This window comes from Psammomys obesus, unplaced genomic scaffold (genome assembly GCF_907164565.1).
Source record: "Psammomys obesus unplaced genomic scaffold, mPsaObe1.curated_primary_1811, whole genome shotgun sequence".
NCBI lineage: Eukaryota > Metazoa > Chordata > Mammalia > Rodentia > Muridae > Psammomys > Psammomys obesus.
In genome coordinates, this window is record NW_026594014.1 from 589,689 (window position 1) to 609,445 (window position 19,757).

At 54.5% G+C, this 19,757-nt stretch overlaps 2 protein-coding genes across 2 annotated transcripts; both read left to right on the forward strand.

The window, feature by feature from the left end:
- Positions 1-2,376: 2,376 nt before the first annotated feature.
- Slc25a41 (solute carrier family 25 member 41) lies at positions 2,377-8,512 on the forward strand. Its single transcript, XM_055617769.1, has 5 exons — positions 2,377-2,682; positions 2,789-2,896; positions 6,569-6,736; positions 7,414-7,561; positions 8,093-8,512. The coding sequence occupies exons 1-5, from the start codon at positions 2,377-2,379 to the stop codon at positions 8,278-8,280; spliced, it is 918 nt and encodes a 305-aa protein (XP_055473744.1). The 3' UTR covers positions 8,281-8,512.
- Positions 8,513-9,708: 1,196 nt separating this feature from the next.
- Khsrp (KH-type splicing regulatory protein) lies at positions 9,709-19,724 on the forward strand. Its single transcript, XM_055617741.1, has 18 exons — positions 9,709-10,108; positions 12,110-12,206; positions 12,712-12,750; positions 13,044-13,083; positions 13,940-13,989; positions 14,142-14,213; positions 14,868-14,925; positions 15,127-15,301; positions 15,384-15,482; positions 15,664-15,762; positions 15,852-15,954; positions 16,225-16,470; positions 16,546-16,706; positions 16,787-16,896; positions 17,140-17,228; positions 17,312-17,512; positions 17,586-17,663; positions 17,750-19,724. Exons 1-18 carry the CDS (start codon positions 9,857-9,859, stop codon positions 18,025-18,027), a joined length of 2,247 nt encoding a protein of 748 aa, XP_055473716.1. The 5' UTR covers positions 9,709-9,856; the 3' UTR covers positions 18,028-19,724.
- The last annotated feature ends 33 nt before the right edge of the window (positions 19,725-19,757 follow it).

Sequence of the window (19,757 nt, forward strand, 5' to 3'; positions counted from 1 at the left end):
TGCATCCTGGAACCCAGGGTGCACACACGTGTGTGTGTGTGTGTGTGTGTGTGTGTTTGGACACTTGGGTGAAAACATCCCTGAGCAGCCTCCACCATAGCAGGTAAGTCTGGGGAGCAAGGTGGCACAGGGCCCCAGGCTAGACCAAAAGGAAACAGCTGTGCTGCCCTTATGGCATGGGGCATCTTGTTCCTCCAGGCGGAGTGGAGTATCCATTCTGAGACATGTGTGAGTGCATGAGGTGGATCCACTGTTGTCCCAGTGCCGGGGAGGCTGCAGGCAGGGCGTCAGAAGTTCAAGGTCGCTCTGAGCTGTCTACTGAGCCCCTGTCTCAGAAAAAAAGGGGAGAAGGGGAGAAAGAGAGCAAGGCTGAAGACATGGCTCAGGGGATAAAGTAACTGACCCTCTTCCAAGCACAAGGCCAGAATCCGGTCCATAAAACCTATGTAAATGCCAGGCAGGCCTGACAGCCACCTGTGACCCCAACAGCCCAGGGGTGGACACGGAGGTGGGGGAGCAAGCTGGCTGGCTAGACTGCATGAACCTGTGAACGCCAGGCTCAGGAGAGTCTGCCTAAACACAGCAGGGGGAGGGTGGCCCAGGAAGACACTGGACATCAGCCTCTGCCCTGTACACACACACACACACACACACACACACACACACACGCACACACACACACACACAAAGAAGAAAAACCAGACTTGAGCAGTTAACGGTTCTTGCAGAAGCCAGGCATGGCAGCACATACCTTTAATCCCGGCGCTCGGGAGACAGAGTCGGGCAGGTCTCCAGGAGTTCAAACAGCCAGGACTACACAGAGAAACCCTGTCTCAAAAAACACAAAAGACTTCTTGTAGGGGACAAGAGCTCAGTCCCCATGGTGGCCCACAACCATCTGTGACTCCAGTTCCAGGGAGCCCCCTGTCTTTTTCTGGCCTCCCTGGGTACTTTCACTCATGTATGTGCACACACAAGAAGGAAATCACTGAGAGAGAAAGCATCATGGCTGTGGTGGCACCCGCCTCAGTGCCAGCGCTCCAGAGCCCGAGGCAAGCAGATGTTTGTGAACTGGAAACCAGCCTGGTCTACACAGTGAAACCCTGCCACAAAACAAACTCAAAAGAATAATAATAATAATACCAACTCAGCACCAACGTGACAACATGCCTGTAATCCCAGCAGGGGGGGGGGGGCAGAGGCAGGCAGATAGATCTCTGTGCGTTTGAGGCTAGCCTGGTCTACAAAGTGGGGTCCAAAACAGCTACACAGAGAAACCCTGTTTCAAAAAAAAAAAACAAAAGAAAGAGAGAACCCTGCCAAGTCACCCCCTCCAAAGAACTGTCACATGGAGGCAACAAAGCAAGACAGAGAGGGCCCTCAGTAGGGCGCGCCCTTGTTGAGCATGGCCAGCAGGTGGCTGTTGTTCCAGGTTCTGGACACAGGCGAGCAGCTGATCGTCCCTGTGGATGTCTTGGAAGAGAAGAACAAGGGGACCCTGTGGAAGTTCTTGCTCTCTGGAGCCACGGCTGGGGCGGTGTCCCGCACAGGGACGGCCCCTCTGGACAGAGCCAGGGTTTACATGCAGGTTTGTCCATGGGGCTGAAACGCTTTGTAGGGACAGTACGGTTGGAGAGGGGGACAGATGGAGTAGATGGACTGGAGAGAGACATAGAGGCCTCATAAAGTTGTTGCTGTGACTGGAGTTGTGGAAGATGGGACAGGAGGTGAAGTCATGTTGGGGCTAGATTTAGAGAACTCCAGGAACAGAGACCAACGTGAGACGAGGTAAAAAAGGTTTGGAGTTCTGTGGGTTGTGGCTGGTGTCTTTGAGAAGTTTGCTGTGGGACATGAAGGGATGAAAGAGCTTGAGAATGGACCCCAAGGCTTCACACATGCCAGAGAAGCACTCGTGGCTGAACAATGTTCCCAGCCCTCCTTTCTTGAAAACTTTGTTTTTGTTTTATGTGTTTGAGTTTGACTGCGTGTCTGTGCACGGTATACATGCAGTGCCGCTGGAGGCCAGGAGAGGGCGTTGGATCCCCTAGAACTGGCGTTACAGGTGGTTGCAAGCCGCCATGTGGGTGCTGGGAACCCAAGCAGGTTCCTTTGCAAGAGTAGCCGGGGCTCCTGACCCCTGAGTCATCCCCTCGGCCCCCAGCCCAGTGCTCTAACCACTAGCTGTCCCACCAGCCACGCTCTTGTCACATTTTCCGTCATCTCAGTAAGTAAGCCCAGGTTGAACCTGAATTCACTCCGTAGCCCAGAAAAGCTACAATGTTTCTGACTCAGGCTCCAAAAGAGTTGAGATCACAGACCAGCATTGCCAGACCTGGCCACAATGGAGGTCTTTAGATCAATGTGAAAACTAAATAAATGGATCTACCTCGTGATTGGCTCAGGGCTGGAGCCTCCCCAAAGAGAGGGACTGGGGGAGTGGTCAGGGGTGGAGCCCCGGCTAGAGCACCCCAGCGCGCGGCTGGGGAACACCTGGCGGGTCTCGGGGCTGCTTCCCCTCCTGCTCCCCAGGTGTACTCCTCCAAGAGTAACTTCAGGCACCTGGTGAGTGGGCTGCGGAGCCTGATCCAGGAGGGCGGCGTCCGCTCGCTCTGGCGCGGCAACGGCATCAACGTGCTCAAGATCGCCCCGGAGTACGCCATCAAGTTCTCTGTGTTTGAGCAGGTGAGCCTGGGGTCTCACCGCAGATCAAGCCTCCAGAGTACAAGGTACCCCCCACCCTCCCGATGCACTGTGGCAGGAGGTTCTCTCACACCCAGTACCCCTGCAGTTTAAGAATTGCTTCTGCCATGAGGACAGCTTCCTGCCCTTCCAGGAGCGGGTGCTCGCGGGCTCCCTGGCCGTGGCCATCTCCCAGACGTTCATCAACCCCATGGAGGTAAGGCAGGAGGACTCGGGTGATCAGGACTGACTCTGGGGCACCCCTCACCTCCTCCTCCCTCCGCTCCCTTACTTCCTCTCCCACCTTTTACACCCCACTCCCCCTTCTTCCTCCTGGTCTCAGCCTGCTCCTTTCCCTTCTCCCTCACCCCTCCCCTTCCTTGCTCCTTCTTCTCCCTCCTCACTTTTCTCCACCCTCCTGCCTTCCTTTTTGTTTTTGTTTTTTGGATTTCGGGGTTTGTTGTTGTTGAGATAAGGTTTCTCTGTGTAGCTCTGGCTGTCCTGAAACTCACTCTGTTGACCCGGCTGGCCTCGAACTCAGAGATTCCACGTGACTCTGTCTCCCGAGTGCTGGGAGTAAAGTCATGTCCACCACATCACATCTGGTACCTTTTCCTTTTTCTTTCCTCATTCCGTTTTTCCCTTTCCTTTTTCTTTCTTCCTCCTCCTCCTCTTCCTCTTCTTCTTCCTCTTCATCTTCGTCGTCATTCTTTGAGACAGGATTTCTTTGTGTAGCCATGGCTGTCCTGGAACTTAATATGTACACCAGGCTAGCTTTGAACTCAAATCTGCCTGCCTCTGACTCCTGAGAGCTGACAGGCACCACCACTACCCCGCCTTGCTCTTTTTTTTTCTTCCTTTTTTAAAATGTATTTATTCTTATCTTATGTGCATTTGGTGTTTTGCCTGCATGTCTGTGTAAGGGTGTCAGATCCCTTGAGACTGGAGCTGCTGTTTGTGAGCTGCCATGTGGGTTCTGGGAATTGAACCCGGATTCTCTGAAAGAGGAGCCAGGGCTCTTAGCCACTCAGCCATCTCTCCAGGGCCCCTTGCTTTTCCTTTTTTAAAATTCATTAGTTGTATGGATGTTCATGCACCGTGTGTACATGTCTGGTGCTCACGAAGGCCAGAAGAGGGCATTGGATCCCCTGAAACGGGAGTTAAATACAGCTGCCTGGGAGCCACCTTGTGGGTCCCCTGGGAGAGCAGCCATCTCTTGACCTCCACTCCGATTCCTTCACCCTTCCTTCCTCTGCTCACCCCAACCCTTCCTTCTCATTCCCCTCTTCCCCCTTCGAGTCCTCCTTCCTCTTTTGTTTGATCGACCCCAGTTTTCACACTGTAACTCGGGATGGCCTAGAACACCAGCCTGCTTGTCCTACCTGGGCCTCCCGCATGCTGGAACTATGGACACCAAACCCTGAATTCTCTGTTTCTTTCTCTGATGCTGAAACTCAGTCTTTCCTCAGGCTGGGCAAGCTCTCTTCACCAAGACAGGACCCCAGCCCTACACTCCTCTTCCTTGCTGTGTGTCAGGCACTCATCTGACACTGCAGATGCCCCAGGCCTTGTCTCCAACAACCCCAGAGACCTCAGAGCGCTCAAAGTCACACACACACACTGAGCAATGAATGCTATGCAGTCTTTTTTTGTTTTGGGGAGGGTTGGTTGGGTTGTTTTTTAAGTGTAGTTCAGGCTGTCCTTACTCACACCATGTAGCCAAAATGACCCTGAACTCCTGATCCTCCTGCCTCCACCTCCTGGGTGCTGGGATGAGAGTGCAGAGGGCCCCCAGCACCATCTACTTTCGCAGAAGTTGAAATCTTTTCCAAAGTCAGCTGGAAAGTTCACAGTCAGCCTGCAGTTTGGCAAGGATCGGGGTGCCGTGTGACAGCAGGCCACACACTGGCTCAGGCACCCCCAAAGGCTGCCTTTTCTACCAACGCAGTACACAGCTGTGTGCTCTGTGTCCCTGCTTTCAGGCTGCCTGTCCCACTACCGAGGCCCCCAGACTACCCACCTCCCTGGTCCCCTGCCTCAAGGACATTCAGACTGCCTTCCCAGTTTCCCCTTTAACTTTGTAGATTTTGTCAGGCATGGCAGAAGCCTTGCCAGAGGCAGAGGCAGAGGCATGCCTGTGAGTTGAAGGCCAGCCTGCTCTATATAGCTGGTTTCGGGACAGCCAGACCCTGCCAGTGAGACCCTGCCTCAAAAAGAATTTTAGAGACTACTTTTTTTTTTTTTTTTTTTTTTTTTTGCATTTCAGAGTTAAGTTTTTGTTTCTGGTTATATGTGTGTGTTGCGTGCACACACTCCCAAGTGTGTCATGAGGGGAGTTGCCTCTCTTATTGCGGACAAGAGCACCAATGAGGATCGAGTTTAGTGTTTTGCACATGGTAGGGCACCTGTCTGTATATTTTTAAAATTTACTTTTATTTTATATACATTGGTGTTTTGTGCCTGTATGTGTGTCTATGTGAGAGTGTCAGATCTAGGAGTTACAGACAGTTGTGAGCTGCCATGTGGGTGCTGGGATTTGAACCCTGGTCCTCTGGAAGAGCAGTTATTGTCCTTAACAACTGAGGCATCTCTCCGGCACCCCGTCTGTTCTTTGTTTGTCTTGCTTTGTTTTGTTTTGTTTGCTGTTTGTATGTGTGTGTGTAATGTCTGCAGAGGTCAGAAGAGGGCATGGGTTCCCAGGAACTGGAGTTACTACGTGCAGCCCAGGATCAAACCAGGGTCATCAAGCTTAGGAGCAAATGCCTTAATGCACTGAGGCATCTCCTCTGCCCGTTTTTGAAATGAAGTTTCATGTAACTCAGGCTGCCCTTGAACTCACTATGTAGCCCAGGATGATCTTGAACTCTGGATCCTCCTCAGCTGCATGGTAAACAAGAGGCCAGCCTGGACTACTTCAGACACAGTCTCAGACACACAGAGTAGACATTTGGTTGGGTCTTGGGGAATGGTTATGGTTAAATGAATCTTGGGGTGGCATGATTGGATCCTGCGTCCCCATCCCCAGAACTGTTTCTCTGTGTGGCCCTGGCTGTCCTGGAACACAATCTGTAGACCAGACTGGCCTCAAACCCTGATCTACCTGCTCTTCCTCCTTTTTGCTGGGATTAAAGGTAAAGGTCTCTGCCACCACTGCCCAGCTCTTTTTTTGTTTAGTTTTGGTTTTGGTTTTCCAGACAGGGTTTCTCTGTGTAGCCTTGGCTATAGACCAGCTGGCCCCGAATTTATAGAGATCCGCCTGCCTCTGCCTCCCAAGTACTGGGATTAAAGGTGTGTGCCAATGCCACCACTACCACCACCAGGCCAGTGGCATGTGTCTTTAGTCCCAGCACTCTGGAAGCAGGGCAATCTGTGAGAGTTTAATGGCAGCCTGGTCTTTATGGTGGGTTCCCGGCGAAATGGAGGCCAGGTGTCACTGTAGCCCAGGCTGGACTGGAGCTCTCACTGTGTAACTTCCTATCCCTTTTGTTCTCTTGAATACTGAGATAACAGGTATGTGCCGCCACACCCAGTTTATGGGGGGGCTAGGATGGAACTCAAGGCTTTGTACTAAGTACGCCCTCTACCAAATGAACCGCAGCCTCAGCCTTGTCTTGCTTTGTAGCCCAGGCTGGCTGAAGTTTGCAATCCTCCCAACTCAGCCTCCCCAGTGCTGTTAAAACCTGGTTTAAACTTTTCTTTAAAAAGCTCAACAGCCTCGGGTATTAGTGTTATGAGGACAACCAGGCTTGTGCACACCGGTAAGGCTCCCTCTTTCCACACATTAGCCCTAGCTAATGTGTACAACTAAACCCTGGAAACCTGGACAGTATCTCCACCTACCAACGCCAGGCTGCAATGTTAGCCAAATGGACCTCCTCCCCATCTCTAGGTCCTCAAGACTCGGCTGACCCTGCGCTTCACTGGCCAGTACAAAGGGCTTCTGGACTGTGCCAGGCAGATCGTGGAACGAGATGGCACAGGAGCCCTGTACCGAGGCTATCTGCCCAACATGCTGGGTATCATACCCTATGCTTGCACCGACCTGGCCGTCTATGAGGTGTGTGTCCTCAGAGGGGTGAGCAGTGGCTTTAGGTCAGCCAGTAGCTTTCTACCAGCCCCTTCTCTCAAAAAAAAAAAAAAAAAAAAAAAAAAAAAAAAAAAATTCTTTTTTGGATATATTTAAACCAGTATTTGTGTGCTGGGAACTGAACTTGGGTTTTCTGCAAGGGCAGCCAATGCTTTTTACTGGGGAGCTCTCTCTCTAGCACTGTTTTTGTTTGGTTGGGGTTGTTTTTGTTTTTGTCGTTGTCATCCTCCCCTTCCTACCCACACCCATCCCCTGTTCCCCAGCCCAAGACAGGGTTTTTCTGTGTAGCCTTGGCTGTCCTGCAACTCACTGTGTAGACCAGGCTGGCCTTGAACTCAGAGATCCAAAGCCTGTTGTTTTTTTTAAGACAGGATCTCACTGTGTAGCCTAGAGCTCAATATGTATGTGGCTAGCCTCAAATTTAAAGAGATCCTCCAGCCTCTGTTGCCCAGCACTAGGTTAGAAGGCATGTGGCCTCATGCTCAGCTGTATTTGAGGATGAGGTCTTAGTATGTAGCCTTGGCTGTCCCTGAATTTAGAGACCCACCAGCCTCTGCTTCAACAGTGGAGGGACTAAAGGTGCGCACCCCCATGCCTGCCTCGACGACTCTGAACCTTTTCAAGAGCACTCTTGTCTCCTTTTGCAGCTACTCCGGTACTTGTGGCAGAAGTCGGGCAGGGACATGAAGGACCCCAGTGGCCTAGTCAGCCTGTCATCTGTAACACTGTCCACGACCTGTGGCCAGATGGCCAGTTACCCACTGACTTTGGTGCGCACAAGGATGCAGGCACAAGGTCAGCCTGGCCCCAGGAGCCACTGTACGCGCCTCTCGCCCTCGGCACCCCAGCTCTCTGAATTCTCTCACCCTTCCCCAACTGTAACTCATCGGAAACCCCTTTGTAAGGACTGAAAGCATCAGAACGTAGGCTCACCCCCAATCTAATCTCAGCCCTCAAATTAACACGTCTCTATCACTTGGGAGGCCAGCCTCAGCTAACTTGCGGCTGGGGCTCTAGCTCGGCCTGGTACGACGTTACAGGAAGTCTTGAGCTCAGTTTCTAACACCAGGTAAACTGGGTGTGGTGCTGATGTCATTCCAGTAGGAGATAAAGACAAGAGGATCAGGAGTTCAAACTAGCCTCAGCTACATATGGAGCTCTAAGGAAGCCTGCCCTACATGACACCATCTCAAAATATATACACATATATAGTATTAACCAAACGATCTCTATAAAATCCCTCCAAATGTGACTCATCCTCCACGCTGACCACAGTGACATCTCCTGTCACACACAGACCTGAACTTTTCTTTTTCTGATCCCCAGACACTGTAGAAGGCTCCAACCCCACCATGCTGGGAGTCTTCAGGCGGATACTGGGCCAGCAGGGCTGGCCTGGGCTGTACAGAGGCATGACGCCCACGTTACTGAAGGTGTTGCCCGCAGGCGGCATCAGCTACCTAGTGTACGAGGCCATGAAGAAAACTCTGGGTGTACCAGTCCTGAGTAGATGACATGCCCTCAACAGGATGAGCATGGAAGGCCCAGTGTCCCTAGATCTCAAAAAGCCCTCCAAGGCTTAGGCTTTAGGGCCATTTTGGTTTACAAAAACCATCCGGGACTAGGGTTAGAACGGCGCTTGGAGTCCCTCCGGCGGAATACAGTCTGAGTTGGGATTCCAGCCTGGTTTTTGCAGGCTTGTCCAAAAGAAGGTGCAGACAAGGAATAAAGATAGTTTTGGCTGTCTGTGTCTGGGATTAGTTGGTTCTGGGTGGGGAACTAGGGGAATGAGGGTGTGGTTCAAGGAGCTTGCCTAGCATGTATGAGGTCCTAGGTTTAATTCCCACCCAGAGGGTCTGGGAGCAAGGGGCTTGGGTTCCTGTAGGGACCTGAGATTTTTGGGTCCAGACTGGGAATTCTAGGCGTCTTGGACCCCTGTAAGGACAGCTGGGACTCCTGGGTCCAGGGTCGTAACTGGAGGTTTGGAGCCCTGTGGGAACCTGGGTCCAGGGTGGGAGCAGGTTTGAGGAAGTTTGAGGAGTTGGTGCCATGAGTCCTGGAAGAAGAGCAGGCTCTAGGTTCTTCGGATGAAAGGGACATTTTTGCAAATCCCCGAGTGCTTCACCCAGTTTTGGGACACCCACACCTCGAGAAGCACCGACGCCCACGGCTTCGAGCAGGCCACGTGCAAGGCCTCCCCAAGCCAGGCTGCTGGGGCGCTGACCTAGAGGTCAGGCCGTAGTTCCGGCAGCAGCTCGCCTCCGCCCACGGCCGCTGCCATTCACTCCGGCTCCCGCTAATCCGCTCTTGCCGCCTGGTAGCCGGATCCACCCCAATGCAGGTGGCTCTCACTGGCTCCCAGCGAAACAGGGCACTATCACTTCCGTCGCTATTTGTCCATAAAGGCGTCAATCACTGAACGCTTGCCCTTGCCGCTCGAGCCATAGGCACAGAAGTCAGAGGGGCATGGATTCCGAGGAAAGCCGTCAAGTCCAAATGCGAGCGCATCACCCGCAAACGCCTCGGGGACTGGGCTAGACGACTGCTAATCCTGAGCAGCCCCGCCTTCCGCGCGTGCTCATTGGCTGGCATTCGCCGCTGTCCCACCGGGCTCACCCAGGAGCGCTTTCGCCGAGCCCGCAGGCCCACGTGACTGAGCGGAGCCGTCATTCTTCCCCTGGAGCCGCCCCGAGGCTCCGGGACGCTCGCTTCATTGGGCCTCCTGACTTCTCGCGTGACTTCCCATTGCCCGCCCAGCGCCGCCAGCCCGCGGCTCATTGAGTCCCGCCGGCGTCAGTCACCCCGCGCCGCCCGCCCCCCGCGTCTCGCGGGATCCTGACTGGCCGGCCGGGTTGACGCCACGATTGGCGGGAGTGGAGCGGCAGCCGCGTCCTACTGGCTGCTCCGCGCCGTCCGTCACGCCGGCGGCGGGAGGAGGCGCCCCTCTTCCCCCCTCGTCGTCTTCCCAGCCGCTGGCTTCCCATCGTGCTCCGCGGCCGTGTGGAGCGAGGCCTTGTTCCCGCGTTGAGCCGCCGCCGCCGCCGCCTCCTCAGCTTGAAGCCTCCGCGCCAGGCCCGTCCGCGCCGTGCCATGTCGGACTACAGCACCGGAGGCCCCCCGCCCGGCCCGCCGCCTCCCGCCGGCGGAGGAGGAGGAGCCGCGGGTGCGGGGGGAGGCCCTCCGCCGGGCCCACCGGGCGCGGGAGACCGGGGCGGCGGAGGCCCCGGCGGCGGTGGCCCGGGTGGAGGAGGCTCGTCCGGGGGCCCCTCACAGCCTCCCGGGGGCGGCGGCCCGGGGATCCGCAAGGACGCCTTCGCCGACGCCGTGCAGCGGGCCCGCCAGGTGAGAAGGCCGCGAGGGCGCGTGCGCGCGCGGGGGAGGGGGCGGGGGCGCGCGCGGGGTCGCGGGAGGGTCACGTGGGCGGCGGGCTCGGGGCGGGGAGTCTGGGGCCGTCTCGGTGTGAGGGTGACCCTCTGCGTGCTTGGACTTAGGGGGGCGCTCAAGGGGGGGGGGGTCTCGGGATTTAGACTTTGCGCTGGACCGTCCCTCGTAGGATACGATGGCTGCAGCCTTGGGGGTCCCTGAGACCCACCCCTGAACTTGCACCAGGTCTTCTCTTTTAGGATGGGTGGGTTGCAGCTTTGGAGTTCCTGAGTGCACAGGAGGCTTCCTCTAGGACCCGCAAAGGTTGCAGTCTGGGACAGTGTCCCCAAGAGCCACCTCGGCTCTCACCCATTATTTACACTCAAGACACAAGGGCTTGTATTCCAGGGGACCACTCTAGAATCCAGGAGGGTTTGTGATTTGAAGAGGTCTTCTGGCTTTGCAATGGCCTGAGCTTGAGTGTTGTGAGGGTGTCCAAGAGACACTCCTGGGTTTGCACTCAGGCACCCCTCTTAGGACTCATGAGGGCTTGGATTCTGAAGCAGGTCTGCAGGAGCCATTCCTGAGTTGATGAAAGATGAGGTCAGAGATGCTGGGAGACCTTGTGATCTTAGGGTCCCCATGAGCCACTCGGGGTTTGCAACAGTTGCATTCAAGGATGCTAGGAGAGCATTATTTGGACACATAAGAGCTCAGAATCTGAGGGAGCTCTTAAGGCTGAGCCCTAGGTTTGCATAGGGACTGAGCCTGGGCATATAGATTTAGAAGATGGGGACCCATCTTAGCACATACTTGCACCCTCCCAGAAGTTCAGCACCTGTCTTCTAGGCAGAGAATCTTGCTTTACACACCCCTCCTCCCATTTCCATATCAGAGCAGGTCCTCCAGCCATCCCGTTTCTGTCCCTTCTCTAGGTGAGGGGTGGGGAGAAGCACTTTTTTGATCTGGATGGTAAAGAGAGGCCCCTTTGTTAGCTGCTTTGCAGTGAGGTGGAGAAGGTTTGGACATGGGAACCTGTTTTTTACTGTTCAAAAGAATTGTCTGTCTCCCTTTGAGAACAGACTTGTTTTGGGAAGATGACTTGTTCTGATGTCTGCATACAGAAGTGTCTGTGCTGAGGTGGGCCAGCTCAGCTTTGCTCACAGCCCCACTCTGGTCACTTCTAGGAGTTGGGTGGGCCAGGCTTACAGCAGATGGTGGTGTCCAGGGCTTGTCCCAAGGCCTCTGGGCTAATGCTGACACCTCCCAATGTGGGAGGGCCATTGGGTTGGTGCCCTCTTCATTGTCACCTCTGCCTTCCTCGACCCAAGGTTTGGTGGCTTCTAGCATGCCTTTTCCCCCCCTCCCCCCGCTGGTCATCTCTAAAGTGTCTCAGTTAAGAAGCAGCTTACCCTGGGTGAGTGAGTGCTGTGGGGTGACACTCCCTGTCAAGGGTAAGCAAGTTTTTTGGTTTTTATAATGAAGTAGGCCAGATCCTGAATTCAGGATTTAGGGAGTGTTTGCTGGAATGGGGGTGATGTGAAGACGTTCTCTGTACACTTGAAACTCAGTGTGTGTCCCAAAGGAGCTTTTGTTGTGGTCATAATGAGATGTCAGGTATCTTGAAGGCAGAATCGTGGCTGAGATGTCTCAGGCTGTTTTTGTAAAGATGTCAAGGGACAGAAAGGTTGGCTGGACCACACTGAAGTTCTGTTTGCTGCGAAGGCCACCTGTGAGAGGTGACCCAGGAATCCCTGCCCTCCTGGACTGTTCCCTTTCCACTTAGAACAGCCTGTGGGCATGGGTCCTGGCAGTAAGGGGGAACTGGGAGCCTGCAGTTTTTAGAAAACTTGGGAGAAGTTTCTAAAAGTTTCTAGAGTGTCTATGCCTATACTTCTCCCCTAAGTCAGGCCAAGGCTGGAGACAAACTTGAGGGTTGCTTGGGATGGTAACTCATTTATATTTCCAACCCCTCACTAGATTGCAGCCAAAATTGGAGGTGATGCCGCTACCACCGTGAATAACAACACTCCTGATTTCGGTTTTGGGGGCCAAAAGAGACAGCTGGAAGATGGAGGTAACTGCTGGTGATGATGGTGCCTGGCTCTCACCTGTGAGGGAGGCCTGGGACTGCAAGTAGCACTTGGTCCCAGTGGGGCTGCAAAACCGGGGAGTCCCACCAGCTTTTTGTTCCACCTGCCACCCTTAGGTATCAGGTAGCTGGGCATATTATGACAAGGGAAAGTCATAGGTTCTCAAGATTGCTCCTTCCCTATAGGAGACTGACACACAAGCATCACCAAAGTGGCTCTTAAACAGAACAGTTATTCCCAGATCAGATCTGACTGTAATCTGGAAGGCCCCTGTGATCTCACTAATGTTCACTTGTCAAAAGTGAACTTTGTCACTCTGGGGTGGGTGAACGACTTGGGTATGTTGCCCCTTTCTGGGCCAGCACCTTCCAACCCTCTCGGCTGTCAGCGGGACTAGTAGTGACTATGCCTGGAACATGCCGCACCAGCTTTGGGGTTGAGGCGGTGCAGGTGGGTGGTGTCGCATCTGACAGTCTCTCTCATCCACAGACCAGCCAGACAGCAAGAAACTGGCTTCCCAGGGAGACTGTAAGTCCACTGGGTGTGTGGGCATGGGGGCATTGGGAATACTGGGGTCCAGGAGATCTGTATGCAGTGGCTCGCTAGGTATAAGGGTCTTCAAGCCTGTCGAAATTGAAACAAAAGTCCTAGAGGCAGGCTTTTATGGGGAGAGGCCACAGGGTCTTCAGGATGTAGATCCAGGCACAAAGCCATGTTGTGGGTACCATTTGCCCGTGGTGCAAGCAGGGTTATCGTGGGTTGGGCTTGTGTGGCCTGGATAGATGCTAAGCTAGACTCTTGCTTTGAATTTCTCTCCCCAGCTATTGGTTCTCAACTGGGACCCATCCATCCTCCCCCCAGGTAAGCTGTTCACTGGCCTCCTGCTGTCTCTGGTTTGGGGTCTGGCATGGAGGCATCTCTGGAGCTAGGAGAAACTGGCAGCCCTGGGGAAGGGGTGCACTTGTGTCCATGAGTGTGCTCTGTGAAGGGGGATAGTTTGTGGCCACTAGAGCAACATGGTTCTACGCAGGAGCATGGTCAGATGCTCCCAGGGTAATCAGAGCCTTTAGGTATGTGCTGCTGTCGGGCTGCCTAAGATTGCCTGGGATGAATATGACCCCAGGTTGTTGAGACAGGCCACTGGTTCTCTTTGAATGGGCCTGTAGTTTCATGAAATAGAGTAGACACCAACTAGAGACTAGAACTGTGTGACAAGCCCCCTTTTTACTGATGTCTAGACTGTTAGCAAGGTATGCAAATATCCAAGGTGGGGAAGCTGTAACTTAGCCAATAGAGTACTCACCCTGAGTTATCTCCCCAATACTCTGCCTGGAAAAAGTGAAAAAGCACAGGCAAGTTACCATACATTTGTCATCTTAGTACTTGAGAGGTGAAGGAAGGGGAATTAGGAGTTCAGAGCCAGCCTGAGCCACGTGGAATTGTCTCCAAAACATTCAATGTTGTTGTTTTTTTTTTTTTTTCTTTTTTTTTTTTTTTTTTTTTTTTTTTTCTCTTAGCAAAGGAAATGGGATTGCCATGGGCCACTTGTAGACTTTTGGATGTCCTCAAGCTTCTCTCTGGCCCTGAGGCCATTGACCTTGTGTTGTTGGTAGCAGGACATGCAGCAAAAGTCCTGGGCCTTCAAGGCCCAAGCCTCTGTCTCCTGGAGAGCTGGGATCTCTAGCTGAAGGCTGATGTTGAGTGTCTCTTCCCACAGGACATCCATGACAGAAGAGTATAGGGTTCCGGACGGCATGGTGGGCTTGAGTGAGTGTGGGTCCCCATGATTAGGGTGGGGCTTGCAAGCCTTTGGCTGCCTTAGGCCAAGGGTTTTCTGGTGGTGTCCAAGGGACTGCTGTTGGGAAGCCTTGGTCTGGGTGCCCTTACTTGGCCTTCACCTTTCTTTTCTTTCCACCCAGTCATTGGCAGAGGTGGTGAGCAGATTAACAAAATCCAGCAGGACTCGGGCTGCAAAGTTCAAATCTCACCAGGTACGTGGGAGCCCAGGGCAGAGCTGGCTCCGCTGGATGGGTGCTCCCATCCAGCATAGCACTGTCATAGCAGGCGCTGCACTGACTGTCATCAGGGTGGGTGATGAATGCCTTTGCTCCATGTCCCTGCCCCTTGTTTTCCCTCTTTGCATGTGGGGTGGCCGAGAGGATTGTGGACTTGGTCATGGAAGCACCTCTTTCCAGGTGGCAAGTTCATTGCCATCACCTTAAAGTGCCATAGGATAGAAATTAGTGCTGCAAAAAAGCAGCATTGCAGGGTAAGCCTGGCTCTGAGGCTGCCTGGACCTGCACTTGTAGACTATGTGCATGGGGGCTTGCTTAGAATTCTCCCTTCAGACTTGAGCCAGGGTCCCAGGTGCTGCTAGGAGAAATCCTAAGCTGATTTCTGGAATCTCCTTCCCCCTCACTAATCTATCCTCTTGCTTTGGCTGCTTGGGTTGATGGGAGTATGGCGCTCTGCATGTCTGACTCCTAAGTTCCATCTTTTCCAGTGGGTTTTTAAGAAACAGTCTTCCTGGTGTCTTGTGGAGAGTGAAGTGATTTGTAGAAGAGGGCCACAGGCTGTTCTGAAAGTTTCATATCCCCACAGTAGCAGTAGCCCTCTGGGCATTGAGCCTCTCTTCTTCTCTGCAGATAGTGGTGGCCTCCCTGAGCGAAGCGTGTCCCTGACTGGAGCCCCCGAATCTGTCCAGTAAGTCCCCAGCTGGGTCTCCTGCAGGAGTCAGTGACACCTATGTGTGTCCTTCCCACCTGACCTGTCCCGAGAGCTGTGTGGACAAGTTGACACCCACTCTCAATCCTGAACAGCCCCAGGTCTTTGGCACCTGCCAGATGACTTACCTGAGCCGTGTGCTCCAGGTACACACTCTGAATGCCACCGTTTCCTCCCCAGAAAGGCAAAGATGATGCTGGATGACATCGTGTCACGGGGCCGGGGAGGCCCCCCAGGACAATTCCATGACAACGCCAATGGAGGTCAGAACGGCACGGTGCAGGAGATCATGATCCCTGCTGGCAAGGCTGGCCTGGTCATTGGCAAAGGTGGGGAGACCATCAAGCAGCTGCAGGTGCGTGGTGGCACAGGCACTAGTCCCCACAGTTCCCTGCGACCCCAACAGAGTCCACATCTGACAGGCACTTATATTGCAGGAGCGTGCTGGGGTTAAGATGATTTTAATTCAGGATGGCTCCCAGAACACAAATGTGGACAAGCCGCTGCGGATCATTGGGGACCCATACAAAGTTCAGGTGAGTGCCCAGACAACATGGCCTCCAGAAGGCTCCGCTGTCCGGCTTTCCCTGGGGTAACAGCCCTCTTAAGGCATTGTGCAGCTCCACAGGGATGTGGGGGACCCTCACAGGTGCCAGGAGGTGGGTGCTGAGGCAGCACACTTGCCCACGCCCACTGCCCAGTGTGGTGTGTTCACAGCAAGCTTGTGAGATGGTGATGGACATCCTGCGAGAACGTGACCAGGGTGGCTTTGGGGACCGCAATGAGTACGGATCGCGGGTCGGCGGAGGCATTGATGTGAGTATAGGCACTCCAGAGAGGTTGGCAGCAGGGGCCAGGGCAGAGCTGGGGCCATACTGGGTCACCCTATGCCTTCTGGTCTCCAGGTGCCTGTACCCCGGCATTCAGTTGGTGTGGTTATTGGCCGGAGCGGAGAGATGATCAAGAAGATCCAGAATGACGCCGGTGTACGCATCCAGTTCAAGCAAGGTGAGGGGTGGGTGCCACCTTGGCCCAGGCATTGGCCATGTCCCAGCTCTCACCGTTTCTCTAAAATTGCTTTGTTAGTTTCTGTGGATCCCCGAGGTGGGAGGACACTCAAGCTGCTACTCTTAAGTGGGTGGGCATGTCCTGAGAAATAGGGCTTCCTGCTTGCCCGCATAGAGGCAACAGATCAGGGGCGCTGGGCTCTGAGGGCACGGTCTTTGAGGGAGCATGGCTGTGCTTTGAGCGGGATCTTTTTCTTGGTGTGGATGTCAGATGATGGGACCGGCCCCGAGAAGATTGCTCACATCATGGGGCCCCCAGACCGGTGTGAACATGCAGCCCGGATCATCAATGACCTCCTCCAGAGTCTTCGCAGTGGGCCCCCAGGTCCTCCAGGGGCCCCTGGCATGCCCCCTGGGGGCCGTGGTCGAGGCCGAGGCCAAGGCAACTGGGGCCCTCCTGGAGGGGAGATGACCTTCTCCATTCCTACCCACAAGTGTGGACTGGTCATCGGCCGAGGTGAGTCCCCAAGGCTCTGCCCGTCCCCTGCCTGGCTCTGTACTTGCTAGCACGTCACTAACCATGGTCTCACAGGTGGTGAGAATGTGAAGGCCATTAACCAGCAGACAGGCGCCTTTGTGGAAATATCTCGGCAGCTGCCACCGAATGGAGACCCCAATTTCAAGTTGTTTGTCATCCGAGGCTCGCCCCAGCAGATTGACCATGCAAAGCAGCTCATTGAGGAGAAGATAGAGGTGGGTTCCATGGGGTGCTGGTGAAGGTGCCCCCCCCCCCCCTTTGGATTGCTCACTGCAGCTGCCACTTTTTTCCTCAGGGTCCCCTCTGCCCAGTTGGACCAGGCCCTGGCGGACCAGGCCCCGCTGGACCCATGGGACCTTTCAATCCTGGACCCTTCAACCAGGGGCCTCCAGGGGCACCTCCACAGTGAGTACTCCTTGGCTTCCTGGGTGGTGGGGCCTGGCACAAGAAGGGACAGGTCCTTTCTCGCCTCTGCCTCTCAAGCACAGGAGTAGCAGCTGTGTGCAGGCCAGTGTGGTGGCTGTCATGAGAGACCTCACTGCCTTTGTCCCCGTCTTGTTCCTGTGTCAGCCACAGTCTTCAGTGTTGGTAGGAGCTTGTTTTCCCACCCTTGAGCCAACTCTCATGGACCTTCTCTCCTTCCTACAGTGCTGGCGGGCCCCCTCCTCACCAGTACCCGCCTCAAGGCTGGGGCAACACCTACCCCCAGTGGCAACCGCCTGCCCCTCATGATCCAAGTAAGTGTCAGCACATAGGAAATTAAGGGGGTGACACCAGGCCGGCTACTGCGTCATCTCTCAACCGAGATCTCTTCCTGTAGATAAAGCTGCCGCCGCGGCTACAGACCCCAATGCTGCCTGGGCCGCCTACTACTCCCACTATTACCAGCAACCCCCAGGCCCTGTGCCAGGTCCTGCCCCAGCCCCTGCAGCCCCACCTGCGCAGGGGGAGCCCCCCCAGCCTCCACCCACTGGCCAGTCAGACTACACCAAGGCCTGGGAAGAGTATTACAAGAAAATTGGTAAGTTCAGTGCCACGTAGCAGTGGGGTATCTTGTACGTGGTCTGGCTTCCTTGACACTCTCCCTTTCTCAGGCCAGCAGCCTCAGCAGCCTGGAGCACCCCCACAGCAGGACTACACCAAGGCCTGGGAGGAGTACTACAAGAAGCAAGGTGAGCTGCTGGCTGGGGCCAGGGGAAGGGCTGCCAGCATAGAGGCGCGTTCTGCCAGCCACTCATTGTCCTCTTTGTGCCCACAGCACAAGTGGCCACTGGCGGGGGTCCTGGAGCACCCCCTGGCTCCCAGCCTGACTATAGTGCCGCCTGGGCTGAGTATTACAGACAGCAGGCCGCTTACTACGGACAGACCCCAGGCCCTGGTGGCCCGCAGCCACCTCCCACCCAGCAGGGACAGCAGCAGGCAAGTGGGAACTGCCACCCTCCTCCTCCTCCTTTCTCCTTCCAACCCCCGGCCACCGTCCATCCTGCCTTAGTGGGTAGCGCCGGAAACCCTTTCCCCTGCGGGGTGTGTCCTTGATGCCAGCCTCGGGCGCGTGGCCAGAGTCTCCCGGAGCCCCGCAGCCCCGCCGCTGGGAAGCGCCCGCTGGGTGCAGAGGCTCACGGAAGAGGCTCCTCCGGCAGCCGCTGTTGGTGCGAAGTTGTTGGGTGCTGGGGGCACCGGCCGCAAAGGTGGAACTCTGAACTGCTGGGGTGTCCCGGGTGGGGGCAGGACGTGGGGACTGCGCTGGGTGCCACGCCGGTTGCTGAACCCACTCGCTCAGAATCTGGCCACTTGGGAAGAAAATGTCTATTTTTTTCCCCCCCTTCTCAGCATCACTATTTTGGGTTTTGTTCTTTTTTACTCTTTTATTTTTTTAAAGCCACCATCTTTATCCCCCATGTCCAAGTAACTGTGTTACAGGCGGCCCTGGCTCTGCTGGGATGAAGGGGAGCCCACTGAGGGGACTGGGCCCTCCCTCCCTGGTGAGGCCACCTCTCGTGTGCTTGCCTCTGTGTCCCGGTCTTGTCTGTGAAGTGGGCATGACGATCGTTGCCACCTTCCAACCTACCTCACAGGGGTGTTGTGGGGACACCGTGATCTGAATGTTGTGACGCCGAGCCGCCTCCCTTTCCTGCCCCTCTCCCCACCCTGGCACTTGTCCCCTGTGCGGCCCCCTCCACACCTCCGGCTTCTGCTGCAGACCCCTCCCCTTCCTCCTCCTGCTCCTCCTCCTCCTTTTCCTCTTCCTTTTCCTTCTCCTTTTCCTCTTCCTCCTCCTGCTTCTCCTCTACCAAGGAGCAGTCTGACTTCAGCAGAGTTCCCAAGACAGACAGTCACAGCCCCCTGCTTGGCCTGTGTTGGCTTGGGCCCGGCCTTCTGGCCTGCTGCCTGGAGTCGCAGCCTCTTGTAGCCCGGCCGCCCTCCTGCCATGACCATTCCTGTCTCTCCCTCTCCACAGGCAAATGAAGCAAATGGATGTGAACTTCATCTGTGAAAATATTTTTTTTTCCTCCATTTTTGTTCCATTTGGGGGCTTCTTTTATTGGTTTCTATATTTGATTGGTTTGGTGAGAGAGCAACGGCTGTCTGGGGTGCAGGGGGTCCCCCTCATGCTGAGGCGCTCCCTCTCTCTCATTCTATGTGTCTCACATCTTTTTCCTTCCAAAATCGGGATCCTTCATGTTAAGCCAGCCTTAGAAAATAGTGAGAATTTAACCTCTGCCAAAAAAGAAAAAAAAAGTTTAAAAATTAAATCACAAAGAGCAGAACAAAACCTATAAAATGATATATATATAGAAATATATAAATCTCTATCCCCGAGCCTCCGAGCCCACCCCTCTGAGGGAAGTGGTTCACTTTCTCCCTACTGCCCAGGGCCCTATTCTTGTTTTTAAATAAACTTTTTAAAAGGAAAGAAACAGTCACTCTTGCTATCTCTTTTTCGTTTTTTTAGTTAGAGTTGGAACATTCCTTGGACCAGGTGTGGGTATCGCAGGCTCCTCCTGCCCTGCCCATCTCTATGTCTCTTCTCCCCCTCCCCTTTTCTCCCCCCTGCTCTTCCCTGGCTCTGCCTTGTACCCACCCCAACCCCAGGACTGGCCTGGTACGTTGTCATCTGTTGAAGATGAGATAAACTGAGAAAAAAAATGAGAACAATACAAAAAAAATTGTATGGCAGTTTTTACTTTTTATCGCTCGTTTTTAACTTCACAAATAAATGGTAACAAAACCTCCCTGTGTCGTGTTGGCTGCCGTCTGTTCGTCTC

Excerpts from the sequence above, each read along its gene's own strand:
- Slc25a41 (XM_055617769.1), top strand. The coding sequence starts at position 2,377 with ATGGATCTACCTCGTGATTGGCTCAGGGCTGGAGCCTCCCCAAAGAGA. Across the intron at positions 2,683-2,788 it reads AGTTCTCTGTGTTTGAGCAG|TTTAAGAATTGCTTCTGCCA; the intron begins GTGAGCCTGGGG and ends GTACCCCTGCAG. Across the intron at positions 7,562-8,092 it reads CACAAGGATGCAGGCACAAG|ACACTGTAGAAGGCTCCAAC; the intron begins GTCAGCCTGGCC and ends TCTGATCCCCAG.
- Khsrp (XM_055617741.1), top strand. The coding sequence starts at position 9,857 with ATGTCGGACTACAGCACCGGAGGCCCCCCGCCCGGCCCGCCGCCTCCC. Across the intron at positions 13,990-14,141 it reads GGACGGCATGGTGGGCTTGA|TCATTGGCAGAGGTGGTGAG; the intron begins GTGAGTGTGGGT and ends CTTTCCACCCAG. Across the intron at positions 16,471-16,545 it reads TGGACTGGTCATCGGCCGAG|GTGGTGAGAATGTGAAGGCC; the intron begins GTGAGTCCCCAA and ends ATGGTCTCACAG.